Consider the following 15371-nt stretch of genomic DNA (forward strand, 5'->3'; position numbering starts at 1 on the left):
TAAACTTTGAAAACAGTTTGCCGTTTTGACAATTTCTAGCCATCTTGCTTTTATTAGAACATTATGTTTGTGTGATATGTTTGTGTGAGTGGAACGGACTGATGGAGGAGGTGCTGTGGTTTTGCACTCAATATTTCTGTATTTGCCTGTTTTGCTTGCGTGTTTAGAATTTCGAGCAGCCTGCTCCACCTCTTATTGAAAAGTTTGGGGAAGCTGGATGTAGGAATGACAATGTGTGTAGGTTGGCCCAGGTCTGGGAGCATCCCACTGTTTAAGACTTTAAAAAGTACCAACTGTTGCAGATGCTTAGTCCTCAATTGGACTGTACTTTGGCTTCAGTGCTTCAAAGTTTCGGTGGCTTTTCTATTTTCATTTTCACTGTGCTTTGAAAAATATGAAGAGAGTATGTGATAGGTAAGTGAATTGAGTGGGCGGAGCACAACTAGTTGGCAAGTGTAAACTGCCAGTCATGTATCAGCAGTTTCATTTTTGGCACCTATACTTTGCACCTTTAAGTTAGATTAAAGAATTACTGAATTGCTTCTGTTGAATTTCTTTCAAGATGGTAAATTAAAATCTTTAATGCCCTTCCCCCTATGAAATTTTTTTGTACAATGTCCATTAATCAGCATCTCTTCAGATGTAATACAGAATACGGCAGGTTTTACATTTCAGCCTTCTCCGGCTCAGTCTATTTTTGGTAGTACTTTTAGGATCAGGTTCTTTGAAGACGGACTATCACAAATCTGACAGTTCTTTTTGAGCAGCTATTTGACTTCCTAAAAGGGATATGTGAAGAATTAACAAGAATTTTTTTGTTGTAGCTCAGACTTCTGTAAACATGGAATGATGAGTCTTTAAAAATTAACTTTCTGTTACAAGTTTGACATGAAGCAACAAATGTGACCAGTTAGAACAGAGCTTAGTATAGAGAGGAAATGTTACTCAGTGTGCAGTATTAAATACATGTTTATATTTAACACTATTATGTTTCTTTTATTTGTCCTTCCATGCGTGTTTATTGACTTGCTCTTCAATGACATGCCAGTGTTAATTTTAAACTGTTTTTGTTCTTTTCCTTAAATATTGGATTGTTGAGTTACTAGAATTAATAAGCTTTTTTTTTTTGTCAATCTGCTTTCAATATCTTAAGCATATATTGAAAAATTGTAATGTTCTAATGAAATAAGGGACTTTAATAGTGAATACTTTTGACTTTGAATGTACAATAATTTAAAAAAAAATCATGCTTTCTTTTTTCCAGGCTGACTTGACGGGAATTAAATGGAAAAGATATGTATGGCAAGGCCCAACTTCTGCCCCTATTCTGTTTCCGGTGACAGAGGAAGACCCCATTTTGAGCAGTTTTAGTCGCTGCCTTAAGGCAGACGTACTTGGTGTTTGGCGCCGGGATCAAAGACCTGGAAGAAGAGAGTTGTGGCTGTTTTGGTGGGGTGAAGACCCAAATTTCCCTGACCTGATTCACCATGACTTATCAGGTGAAGGCAACTTACCGTTTCTAGCTGATGATATAGCAATGTTGTGTACTTTCCCCTCAAATCATTTGTATTCAAGAGTTTTTTGGTGGAACATTGTTAGGTATGAAGCCCGATGAAAAATTCAGCTTCATGTTTTATTTCACTGGTAATTTTATTTTACTTAAACTATCCATATTATGGTAGGCTTTTAAAACCTTAAATAAATTTATTCTTCCACCACCCAGTTTCTTAATGAATTTCTTGTAGAGCCTAAGAAAGACATGTTACATTAAACTAAGAAAAATGAAATCAGGGAGAATAAACTTCTCAACAAAGTCATGTAATACTTTTGAAGCCAAGTGTAACTCAACTTTGAGTCAGTTCTGCTACTGCTGCCTTCGGTATGAATATGCAGACAGTTGTAATAGCATCTAGAAATGTTGTAACTTTCTCATTTTTTTTCAAGGCGTATAGTTAATTTGTTACTGTTATTTGTGGTTGTTATTTTATTAACATATGAAGACTTGTTAATTTAGTTATTCTTGGAAAGTGATTCTTTTATTTTAGATACTGTTGCATCAAAGACTGTTATTAACATGAGAAGATTGCCAGTTTATTTAGCTTTTATAGGATGTTGGGTCATAATCTAAAAAGTTACACAGAAATTTATTATGTGCAAATTACTAAAATTTCTTTCATCTTATTTTCTTGATTCAGGACCAGATGTTACTTTAGAAAGATAAACTCTAGCTCTCCAAGGAATTACTGAAGCTTGTGTACTTTAGATTGTAAGAGTCAATGTTAACTGAATTTTTGATGATAGGAGTGTAAATGATTAGTTGTTTGCTGCAAGGTAACCAAAGACTTCAGCAAGATGTTTGATAATGACAGGTAAATTTAGGATTTTTAGATTACTAAAAGAAAGCGTTACTTGAAATTGAGTACTCTGAAGTTCCTGTTATTGTCTATATAACCTATAGGACCTATTTTATTTTTGGATGTAATGTAATCCAGGTGTCTATCTGAGATAAGCTCTTAGTAAGATCAACTTTTATGCAGGAATGCACGTTCCATTTGTTTCAATGGTTGCTTTTCACCTTCTAATGAACAAACCCTTCATGTTAATTCTTACTTAACATGCAGTTCTTTTATGATAAATGTTTTCTAGTTTTCCAGCTTTCCTAATAATATCTCTGCTGGAGAGTCTAGCCCTTAGTTCTATTCTAAGTGTGCAATATATTCCTAATTATGTAAAATGATGTGTTTGTATATACGTATATGTACATATATATGATGTATTCATATATCTCAGGATATAAAATTCCTTTATGCCATCAGTAAGATGATGTTTTCTAATTGTCAAGCCAAAAGCCAAGCCTGCCCACTTCCTTTTTCTTTCATTGACTTGAGTATGCTTGAGTTATTTTATTTTAGGTGGTATAAAAACCACCTTACTAAAATGTTTGAAGACTGTTTTAATATTGATAAACTATAGATAAACTTATAATTGTTGATACACTACAGTGCTTTCTTGGGGGTTTCAATCTTCTTAGTAAAGTTGGCAGAGCATCTGAACAGACCACTTTTTCTCCCAGATTCTATGAAATACATTTTATGGAATCAAAGATAATTTTAACAGATATGAAATATTTAGTTTTACCATAGTGGGACTAATGTTTTGAAAGTTAAAAGCCTATTGAAGTTAAATGTAAGCTGTTTTGATGTATATTAAAAACCTATGTTGATATTTTTCTAAGTTTCACGTTATAAGTTAAGTGTTTTCTTCTGAAACTGGGTTACAGTTTAAAACATTTCTTCTCTAGTTTGATTTTTTAGCATAATTTAAAAAATGGTAGTACCTGTACTTTATTGATTTTGAATGTGAATGAAAGTAATTTTGGATGATTAGGTTTTAATTGTTGTCAGATTTAGCTGAATGCCATTCAGTGGTAAATAACTTCTAAAATTTTATCAGAGTGAAAGCAATTGAAATAGTAAACCAAAATATATTAGGAGTAGTATATAATCATATTTGCTGATCCAAAGACTGTTCTCTACTGTTCTAAACAGTTGTGTAGTCAGTGGTGTTTACATAATCTAGCTTTTTAAAAAACCTGTCATTTACTTTAGAATGTTGTTGCTTAAATCAGATATACCTTAAAGAGTAGTAAGATTTTTTTCAGATGGAGTTTGTGTCGCCCTTTTCTTTGCCCCAGGGACACCGTCTGCCTCCCTTTTGGGGTAATTAGTCTACGCCTCTGTCTCTCTAGCTAACCCATTTTCATTTCTTCCCATCTGTGGCACTCTCCTTCTTTTAAGCTCCCCTGAGAAGAGAGCATCTGGACAGTAGGGGTGGCATCAGCTGCAGGAGGCAATCCTGAGTTCCAAGTGGAGGTGTAGCACTGAGGAAAGGGGAACCGGAAGGACCCAGGTGGTAACTAAAAAGCTGGTTAATTTAGTTTGAGGCTGCTCTTCAAGGCAGTGTCCTTCTGTTTGGTTCAATACCTACCACATCTTGTTACTGAAATGTTTGTAATTATGGTGATAATAATGCCCTTCTTGTTGGGGAAGGAGGGAAAGCATTTCATTTTGCAAAGATTAGGAGTCTCAGTTTTTCTTATTAACTAAAATATTCAGTAATAAAAATACAGAATTGCCTTTGCTTAACCCCCTTAATGCCTTTGTGTCATCCATAGTGTATTTTTTTTAAATCCCCACCCAAGGATATGTTTATTGATGTTAGAGAGTGCTGAAGTTGGGGGGGTACGAGAGAGAGAAACATCAATTGACTGCCTTCGCTAGGCGCCCTGACTGGGGATCAGACCCGCAACCTCGGTATGTGACCTGACTGGGAATTGAACCTGCAACCTTTAGGTGTACAGGACGATGCTCCAACCAAGTGAGCCACCTTGCCAGGGCCATAGTGTATTTTTTTAAGTTTCTTTTTTAAAACAGTTTTAGATTTATATAAAGGTTGCAAAGATAGCATAGAGAGTTCCTTTTTCTTTTGTTACCCAGTTTCTCTTGTTAACATCTTACATTAGAATGGTACATTTTCACAACTAATGAATCAGTATTGATACATTTGGATAAACTAAGTCCATACTTTATTTGAAATGTCTTCATTTTTACCTAATATTCTTTTTCTGTCCTATGATCTCATCCAGGATACCACATTCCATTTGTCGTGTCTCCTTAGGCTATTCTAGACTGAGACAGTTTCTCAGACTTCCCTTGTTTTTGATGATCTTGATAGTTCAGATGGTCTGGTCAGGTTCCATAGTGCATTTTAAATTTCTGCCTGTCTCATAAAATGCAGTACATGTTTGGGTCACCTTCCTTTCAAGTTTAGCTGATGTGTAGAAAAAGAATTTAAACTTGTTTTATTGCTAATAGTTAAAAATGTGTAACAGCAAACCAGATCTGATTTAATAAATGCTTTAAAACCCTCAATTACTTATTTTGTAGCAGTAGTCAATACTGTTTAGTAAGACCTGTTTTAATACTTTAATACTTTGCAATACTATTTGCAAAGGCCTGATAATTTGGGGGTCAGGATTTGTGCTAATATCGATTGGTCTAACTTGAAAATTCCAGGAAGATATTTGTTCAAAATATCCCTTGAATCCGAAAGCCAAACACTTAACACAAAACTTTTTGCTCTGCTCCTACTAAGAGAATGGATAGTTGAATCAATATTGGTGTGTTTTGATAGGAAAAGGATTAGGTAACAAAACTTTCAATTACAGCCTTTTAAATTTTATTTATTTTTTGAATTTAAACTTTGTAGCAGACCTTGTTTAGTGCTTATATGATAGAAGTGCAAAATTGATGGTGGGAAAATTTTAGCTTAATTTCTCTGGTCAAAAATCTATAGTGGGTAGAACTTATTGGTTATTTTAAGTATACTGTTAGGGTGCTTCAAAGCAAGATTGTTTCTCTATCATTAGTGTGTCCTTAGGGGAGAAGAGTTTTCTCGGTGTTTTTATTCTGTGCCTTAACCTTTTTGGAATTTTATTGCTGTCATCATTGGCTTTTAGTCTTTTATTTAAAACTAAAAACAAAAACTACTCCCTCTCCCAGCGTTTGCATCTTTAAAAAAATAATAATGAACTAGAACGTGATGAGACTCTTGAGAAAACTGATACCTTGAGAACTAAAAAACAGACTCAGTTAGAGCCAAAAATATTTGTTATTTTTCCTGGACCCTGTGGTCTATATATGGGATTTTAGCTATGTGTCCAAGCACTTTCATTATGCTGGAATTTCATCATAGTACTGTCAAGCTAAATGGGCCATTGGTTAGTCTTAGAATTTTTTTGGATGCTTTTTATTGAAGGATATTAATTATAGTGAAATTTAACCTTAAGTGGCAGCTTTAACAGTATTGACAGATAAACAGCAGCCAAGTATAGGAATCTGCAAACTAAAAAATTGTTTTGTACCCCAGGTAGCCTGAAGAGAGTTAACTTATTTCTGTCTTCTGTACCATAATACTTGTGACCCAACTTTTTATATTGGCTAATCCTAGGGACAACTTTGTTGTATTTCGTCTGTGTACTGTCCATTTTGAACAAGAAGTGTGTCTTTTCAATTTTCAAAAATAATCATTAACATATTAGGCTGTATTTAAATCACAGTTGGTTTTGCCATCTATCAATGATGCTGCCAGTTTAAGGCTCCCAATAATATTTTTGAATGAATGGCTTATGAATAGGCAGTTATTCTTCAAGACAAACACTGCACTAGACATTTAATTTTTCTTTATTTTTTCAGGAAATACATGGTATTTTCTACCATGATAATTTTGACCAACTTATTAATCATTAGTGTATGTTGCATTCTAATAGCTTGTCAGAATTATTTAGGAAAAGATTCCTTCTCTTCCAGCTTATCACTGGAGATATTTAAAGGTGTTAGTTTTGAGAAAAATGTTGCGTGCAAGTACTGGGTGTATCAGCTTTTCTGTGTTTTTTTTTTGCCCCAGTCATAGAGCATTATTTTGATGACCTACCACATACTTTGGTATCCTGTATCCTCAGAAAAAAAACCACTTTATAGTAATCACATTTAGCATTTGAACTTTTGCATTGTTCAAATAAATACTTTGTAAAATAAGTAGCAATGATTAAGAGTTCTAGTGCTAATAGCAGTGGAAAAGTACTAAAAACATAGAATTGAAACTGTTTTCTATGGCGATACTAGAGGAGGAGGAAATTTATTTAAATACATTAAGCAGACTTTTTCCATTAGGCTATGGTTGATTAAGTTCAAAAGAGGTAAAGATTTGCTATGTGTTCCTCTTTGCCTCCCTTTCCTAATACAGTGCTGTTGTTGAGATTCAAGGGCTTATTTTAATTAGTGTAAGAGGTGCATATCACTGTGTCTTGGTTGTACCATTTCACTTTTCATATCTCTGAATACAACATGTTAGAGAAGTACATTTATTAGGATTATTATAACATTAGGATATTAGAAGCTTGGCTTAGTAGGCTTCTTGTTTCTAAGTGACCCCCTTACCCCTTTCAGGCTTTTTATTGAGTGTTATTAGGACTTAATTCTCATTTCCTCAGCAGTGAAAAATGAAATTATATTGCTTTAGTGTAATGGTTGCTTAGTTTCTTGCCACATAGATGGAGATGTACTTCAGAGATTTGTTGGCTTTAGAAAACCCGAAGAAGTGGTCTCTTTTTCTTTGTTTTATGCATAACCCTCATTTAGTGTTAATGAGAATTGTGGGCATTTGAGGATATAATGTAAAATGAGGATTAAATTCACCTGAGTTTCTCTAGATAAAATTTAGAGCAGTGAGGGAGAAATGCTTGAAAATTAATACTGATTAATTTTCTAAACTATATTTAGTATTCTTAAGTCAATTAATGTCAAGTTTAACTGAAATAGATTTTTTAAATGAACAAAAGCAAAAAATTTTCAAAACTTGGGAAAATTTGTATAAATTATTGTATTATAGCCTTTGCTATGCCATTTTTAAATTTACTCTTGGGGAGAAGGCAAATTCAGTCTCAAGTTTTCTGATATTTGAAGCTCATAGTGACTGTACAACTTTGATATGTAATGGTAATTGGGGTTTTGATGCTTTAAAACTTAGAAGTAGTTAGAAAAATGATTTTGGTAAAGGCTACTTGTGTAGGACAAATGTTATAACCATTGTACTTCTTAGAAGGTAAGGATTTTTGAGGTAAAAGGCAACAAAAATAAAGTATACTAAATAGATTATAAAGAAGGAAGTTGGGAGAGATCTCCAGTGTAATTCTCTTGAAATTAAGGACATGTATTTTTAGTAATCACAGGTCACATAATTTGAGGCAAAACTTTTTTTAAAAAATATATATCTTTATTGATTTCAGAAAGAGGAAAGGAGAGGGAGAGAGAGAGATAGAAACATCAATGATGAGAGAGTCATTGATTGGCCGCCTCTTGCACGCCCCCGACTAAGGATAGAGCCTGCAACCTGGGCTTGTGCCCTGACCCGGAATCGAACCCCGATCGCCTGGATCCTGGGTCGATGCTCAACCACTGAGCCACGCCCAGCCGGGCAAGGCAAAACTTTTAATGTAGCTATTTAATTTTTAAGTGATTGAAACTGATTAAGCTGCAAGCAGATTGAGAAAGATTCACTTCTTCTCTCTTAGCAACTCACAAATATGCTTGTGATCCAGACCTTTAAATAATTAAAGCCATCACTATGTGCCACTTCCCCTTTCTCCTAGCCTACTGTTTTCTTTAATAAAGTGAAACTCGTAAAGTTGAGGCTTTAAATAGAAGTAGGTAAGGATATCTTTAATAGAATATGAAGAACTTTTTCTGTTCAATATTAATGCCAAATATTAATGATTTAAAAATTATTCTGTCAACTAGTGTCATTTTCTAAATCTTATCTCATTTCTCTTAATTAAAGCTTACCTTTTCAGAAGAAGCAGATAGTTGAAAAACTTGACTATAATTTAGGAAACTCTTTAAAGAACAGCATAAATTCAACAGTAAACTTTGTAGTGGCACAAATTTCTATTGCAGTTTAAAAGTTCAGTCAATGTTTATTCTACTGATTTCTTGTTCAAGTCATAAACCATGTGTCACTCTTAATATACATGTCTCTGCTTTTATTCAAAAGCATCATAGTTTATTATTTATTTTTAAAAATATGTTTTTATTGATTTTAGAGAGAGAGGAAGGGAGAGGGATGGTGAGATAGAAACATTTAGAAAGAAACAGTGATCGGCCGCCTCCTGCATGCCCCCTGCTGGGGATTGAGCCTGAAACCTCCGGCACCTGCCCTGACTGTGAATTGTACCAGTGACTCTTAGTTCCTGGGTTGATGCTCAACCACTGAGCCACACCAGTCGGGCTAGTTTTAAATTTCTGTGGGTATTGTGTATACATTTTAATGTTGAATTAAGAAAGGTTTTGTCATTAAAATGAGAGAAGATGACCAGCATTTATGAAATGTTTTTAAAGGTATGTAGGCTGTAGGAGGGTACTAAATTATATTTGAAATAACAATTTAAAGCATTATGAGAAAAGTTAAAATGCTGAAGTAGTATCTGTAAGTTAACTTGGAGTGGTTAATAGATTTGCTGGCAAAATTGAGGCTGTATAGTTAGTAAAGATAGCTATAACTTTATATCAGAAGTGCCATTTAAAATTTAAGTGTTTAAATTTTTAAATTTCTCCCCCAAGTAGGGGATTCCATACTGAATCGTGGGAATCATTTGGTTGAAATGAGACCTAGGGTGACTGATAATGCATTGCTTGTTAGGCTCTGGGCCAAAAGCTTCCTTTTTATTCATAGTTATTTTTATAGTTGAGTCATGGATTAGAATGCTGATGGACATAGAATGCTTTGAATTTAATTATTAACTGGCTAGTTTTTTTGACAGGCTGAGTGACTGACCAGAGGAATTAGGACAAAGTAATAAATGAGCCAACTTAGAAATTGGCATCTTAGGTATAGAGTGTGTTTAATATTTCCCAGGTTATACAAATGTCCTTTTTATTGATGCAGAAACCAAATCAGTATATTTGTAATATAGCATTATCTTTTTATATGGTGGGAAAATAATTTTCAGGTAATTTAATAGAAAACATGACGCGTAGGCCTTTTATTCCTGCCCTTATGAAGTAATTTTGAAACCTGATATTTTAATGTCTAGAGATATATGGAAGTGATTGTAGCTCAATATACTGAGGTGAAGCAGGGCTTATGTATTTCGTTTAAACGGTAACACTTTTTACTTGGCTCTGAGTAGATACGATGCCACTGCTTTACTTTCTGTTTCTTTCATCTCTCTTGTAGAAGAGGAAGATGGAGTTTGGGAGAATGGACTTTCTTATGAATGCCGTACTCTGCTTTTCAAAGCAGTTCACAATCTGTTGGAACGGTGTTTAATGAACCGGAACTTTGTCCGTATTGGCAAGTGGTTTGTAAAGCCTTATGAAAAAGATGAAAAACCTATAAATAAAAGGTAAGCTATCTTATTTAAACCTCTTAATATTTCTTTATTTGTGAGTACTTATGGCTTTATAGAAAATGTGGACTAAAGCTAATGTTACGGACATATTTAGGAGGTTAATTTTGGCAAAGTACTATAAGTATTCAATTTTCATTGACCACTTCACCGTTTCTTTTACACATATTTTAAGAATTTTCTTGTAGTGGGGATAGGCTGTGTTGTGTGTCAGTACAGTGGCCTAAGTTTTATTTTGGGATGATAGGAAAAAAATGTGTGATGAAAGCAGAAGCTTATGCATTGAAGTTACTTTTTTAGCACTAATGGAAATGTATATTCACGGTGCTCTGTTAAAAATTAAGTAACTTAATACTTTTTAAAGATAGTGATCCGTAAGTAATGTGTTGGGTTGAGTTAACCTTTTACGTTTCCAAACCTCTCGTTTTGCTTTAAAGTAATTTAAGGTTATGTTTTCCTCAATAAGACATGTTTACTCTTGGAGTGTTTATAATTTTCTTAAACTTTGAATTGAGACAATTTATGACATTAATTTGTAGAGTAGTTTTAGATGGAGGCAGTTAAAAGCTTTAGGCTACTGTTATTCTCTGTAATTTAAATAATGTAAGGCACAATCTGTTAGAGGATTCAGTCCCAGGTAGTTGCTGAATTAGTAAGGCTTCAAGAGAGATGAAACAGTGGTGAGTAAAATGGGATGTGGAAGAAGAGCAGATGAAGGAAATTTATTAGTTTTCCCTAAAAGGTGAGGATAGGAAGTAAACATTTGGTGTTACTGTAATCATTATTGAGATGCCATCTTTTATGTCATATGTGCACATCTTTTTTCATGTGCGTGTGGCGTTTCTTCATACTTCCTTTTTTAGTTTTAGTAGAAAAGATGAGCAGAGAAGCCTGGACAAGTCAAGACTCTTTCATGTTTTTCTTCTTTGAAAATTAAAATAAACTTTATTGTGAATAAAATAACTGGACAAGTTAGGAATGCATTCAGTTGCAAATGACTGAAAACCTACCTATTTGGCTTATGCAGGAAAATTGATTTTTCTCAATAGCAAGGAGTCTGGAGGTAGATAGTTCAGTACTGGTGTATCTGTTTAATAATGTCATCAAGGACTCAAGGTTCCCTGGAGTTTTTTGCTCTGTCATCTTTAGCCTTAGACTTTCATTCTCATGGCCCCATTGGGTGTTGTATCTCCAGACTTCAATCACAGTGGATATCAGGCGGGAAGAGGAAGGGAGGGGAGAAGCAAGGAGGAGGTTGACCCTTGGGTCAGAAAATATATTCTTTTCTGGAAACCGTAGCTGACATATCATTGCCTATACTTAGAGAAACATATATTTTTTATGTGGGAACATTGCTCCTCTGAATAAAATAAGGCTTTTGGTTAGTAAGAAGAAATGAAGAATATATATTAATTAGGCAATTAGAAGGGGAAATAGCTGTCAGGTAGGCAATTAGCAGTGCTTACTACATAGTTTTAAGAAGTCAAGCAGATTACCAGGATTTAAAATGAAAAGCTGCAGTCCTGGCTGGTGTGGCTCAGTTGATTGGACATTATCCGATGCACCAGGAGATTGCAGGTTCAATTCCCGGTCAAGCGCACATGCCTCGGTTTCGGGCCTGATCCCTTGTAGGGAGCGTGCAGGGTGCAGCCAATCAGTGTTGTGCTCTCACATTGATATTTCTCTCTCTCCTTCTTCCTTCCTCTCTCTAAAAATCAGTACACTCTTAAAAAAACAACATTGAATCAATGTCATCCCAATAAATGAATAAATAAATTAAAATAAACAAGAGAACACATTGAATCATTTAAAAAAAAGAAAAAGAAAAGCTGCAGTTCTGCACCCCAATTACTAGATGTGTTTTTCAGAGGCAATCTCTTATAATTCTTTTAACTTTCTTTTAATTTACCTATTTAAAATTTTAGAAGCTAATAGCATACTTAATCTTGAGATTTTCAGTTATTTCCATTAATCAGGCTTAATCTGTTGATTTTCTGTTGATGGTTTAGGTATTTAGATATTTTATTCCTGATATCTGCCAACCCAACACTTGGACATTGGTGTGCTTGTATACACTCTTCTCCCTTGGTTGTTAGTATTACAGATGTCCCCCATTTCCCCTCTTTCGCCCCCCTCCACCCAGCCCCCACCCCAGGCCTTCACTATACTATTGTTTTTGTCCATGGGCTATGCATGTATGTTCTTTGGTTAATCTCTTCCTGTACCTCCCCCACCCCTCTTGTCTCTTTCCTTATCTTGCCAGTATAGTTATAAGATTTGGTAAAAACAATACCCATTGTTTATATTGTTATGGTTATATAAATATTATTTATAACTGAGCCATATAGTGTATTAGGATTATATTCCATTTCCTCCACATCTTTTTGTTTTTCCCAGTGTTAATGATTATCTCTTTTTTCACTTAATTATCTATGTTAGGGGTTGGTAAACTACCACCCCACAGAACAAATGTAGCCTGCCACCTGTTTTATAAATAAAATTGTAGCACAGTCATGCTCACTCATTAATGGTTTATTTTATGCCTATTTTCATGCCACAGCAAAATTGTATAGTTTGTGACAGATAGATGACCCACAAAGCCTACTAAATATATATTAAATATCTTTATTGATTTCAGAGAGAGGCAGGGAGAAGGAGAGAGAGAGAGACAGAAACATCAGTGATGAGAGAGTTGTCATTGATCGGCTGCCTCCTGCACGCCCCCGGCTGGGGATTGAGCCTGCAACCCAGGCATATGCCCTGACTGGGAATCAAACTGATCTCCTGGATCCTAGGTCGATGCTCAGCTGCTGAGCCACGCCCGGCCAGGCAAGCTTACAATATTTATTCTCTGACAGATAAAGTTTGCCAATCCCTGATCTATATACCTATTGGTAGATAATTCACCCCAGACCATCTACCAGAAGTATAAATCGCCCTCCTTACCTTTAAGGAGTTTGTGTAACCTATTAGTTTCTTTTTTTCATGTCTCTCCTGTTAACATCCCTATTGGAGCCCTTCATTTTTCAGTTCCAATTTGAACTGGTTGTTCTATAGGTCCATTTCACATCAGTCATCTTGGGAATTCCCTTTATTTGTCTGTGTTGGATCCCTTATTTCCTAGATCTCATATTTCCTTTTGTTGTCTTACTGTTTTGGTAGTGGCCATCCACCAGCAGTCTCCTGAGAAGAGAGAATGTGAGAAGTAATATGTTTGGATCCCCGATGTCTGATTTACCTCCTTTTCTACTCTTAAGACTTTTGGGCACTAAAATGCTAACTGGAAGTTTTGTGTATTGCGTAGCCACGAAGTTGCAGGCTTTAGTAAAGGGTGATTGGACAGAGACCTGGCCGTTTTTATTGGGTGCCTGTTGCTCAACATTCTATGTGTCTCCCCTCATTTCTACCCATTTAAGTTAGTCAGTTTTCTCAGAGGAGTCCCTCAGTATCCTGACTAGAGAGTATAAACTTTGTTGTCAGTGTTTAGGGAGCCTATTAGGAAAAGGGTACTGTACTTGTATACTTAAATTAGGGATTACTTGTATAGTATTTAGATTTTCACTTAATTCCTCTTTTAAATATATCACCTCAGCTGTATCTAGTATCTCTGGGAGCTTGAGTCCCCCTGTTTCATCCATTTCAGAGAGGGATCACCCCTGTTTTCCACTGATCTGGAATAATGTAAAGAGCCTGCCTGCCTACAAGAAGCTTTTCTTACTATCATTTCTTAACTATGATTCTTACTACAGATTCATACAAATCTGTCTTTTTTGAACTATTGGTTTTAGATATGAATGAAATAGAGAAATTTTTTTCTGAAGGGGAGAAGAGAGGGAGAAACCTTTGCCTAAGCAGAACTGTCTAGGCAGTGTTTGAAATTAGGGCTTAGTATGTATTAGCTCAATTCTCACAGCAACCCTATATTACTCCAATTTTGTAGCTGTTAAGCCTGAAGCACAGAGAGATTAAGTAACTTTTCCAAGGTCATAAAGCTTGCAAGTGTTGGAGCTGGATTATAGGGCATGAAAATTATGAGACAGATAGTGGACCCTGTAGACCACTATAACTTCTGTACCTACATCTTTTTAAAGTGGTAGGAAATAATAAAAGAGAACACTTAAAAAATTACTTATATTGGGGAAATACAAGAATATAAAAGAGTACTTGCAGCCCTGGCCCATGTGGCTCAGCTGGTTGGTACGTCCTTCCGTGCACCAAATAGGTTGCTCAGCCAGGGCACATTACCTAGGTTGTGGGTTTAACCCCCCCGGTGGGGCACTTACGATGTTTCTCTTATACAGTGATGTTTCTCTCTCCTTCTCTCTCTCTCTCCCTCTCTCTCTCTCTCTCCCATTCTCCCTCTCCTCTCTCCCCCCCCTTCCTCCCTCCCCTTTTCTCCTTCCCTATCTCTCCCCCCCTCTCTCTCAAATCAGTAAAACATATCCTTGGGTGAGGATTTTTTAAAAAGTACTTGCAGAGCACTTGAACTAGTAAACCAGAATAACATGTTGTTGCTTTCTAAGAATTCTTTACTGTATAAGGTCAGTAATGTGTTCAATAAGTGAGCAGTATATACAAAATTCACCGATAAGATGTTTTATCTTCTGAATTTTAATATAGATCCTTTTTTCAAGGGGATATGTTAAGAATACTGGATATTGAAATTATACCTGTAAATTTAAGAAATTTTAAAAATTACTATGAGGACTACAGAAATACAGATTAATGCAGTAGTTCCCAAACTTGTCTGGATGTAGAATCACCTTGAGAGATTAAAAATTACTGATGCTTGTGTTTTAACCTGAGTGTGTGTCCTGGGCTTTGGAATTTTTAAAACATCTCCAGGTGATTCTAAGGAAAGACAGATTTGGCAACAATTTAATTAATAGAATCCAGGGATTAGGGGTGGGGAACCTTTTTTCTGCCAAGGGCCATTCGATATTTACCACATCATTCTTGGGCCATACAAAATTATCAGCTTAAAAATTAGCTATGAGAAAGCTCCTAGATTTATTGAATTTCGAGTCCTGCCTGTGGTTGCCTTGGCAGGGCTAGACCAAATGATTTTTTGGGCAGTATAGAATGACTAGGTTGGTTTTTTTTTTGAATGGTGGTAAAATATACACAACTAAATTTACCATTTTAACCACTTTTCATTGTATAGCTCAGTGGCATTAAGTACGTTCACATAGTCATGCAGCCATCACCACTATCTAGCTGCAGAACTTTTCATCATCCCAAGCTGAAAATCTGCCCATTAAATAGTAGCTCCTAATTTTCCTCTCCACCCAGCCCCTGGTAACCACCGTTCTACTTTCTGTCTCTAATGAATTTGACTATTCTAGGTACCTTATATAAATGGAATCATACAGTATTTGTGTGTGGCTCATTTTACTTAACATAATAT

General features: G+C 35.3%; 1 protein-coding gene across 2 annotated transcripts in view; it reads left to right on the forward strand.

Moving 5' to 3' along the window:
- MED13 (mediator complex subunit 13) overlaps positions 1-15371 on the forward strand; it is a 73398-nt gene that overhangs the window by 1344 nt on the left and 56683 nt on the right. For both annotated transcript variants that reach the window (XM_081160882.1, XM_081160883.1), the window contains exons 2-3: positions 1265-1499; positions 9793-9961. In XM_081160882.1, the coding sequence (XP_081017008.1) occupies positions 1265-1499; positions 9793-9961 (404 nt within the window). The remainder of the gene's footprint in view (positions 1-1264; positions 1500-9792; positions 9962-15371) is intronic.

Source organism: Miniopterus schreibersii, assembly GCF_964146895.1.
Source record: "Miniopterus schreibersii genome assembly, chromosome: 16".
Taxonomy (NCBI): Eukaryota; Metazoa; Chordata; class Mammalia; order Chiroptera; family Miniopteridae; genus Miniopterus; species Miniopterus schreibersii.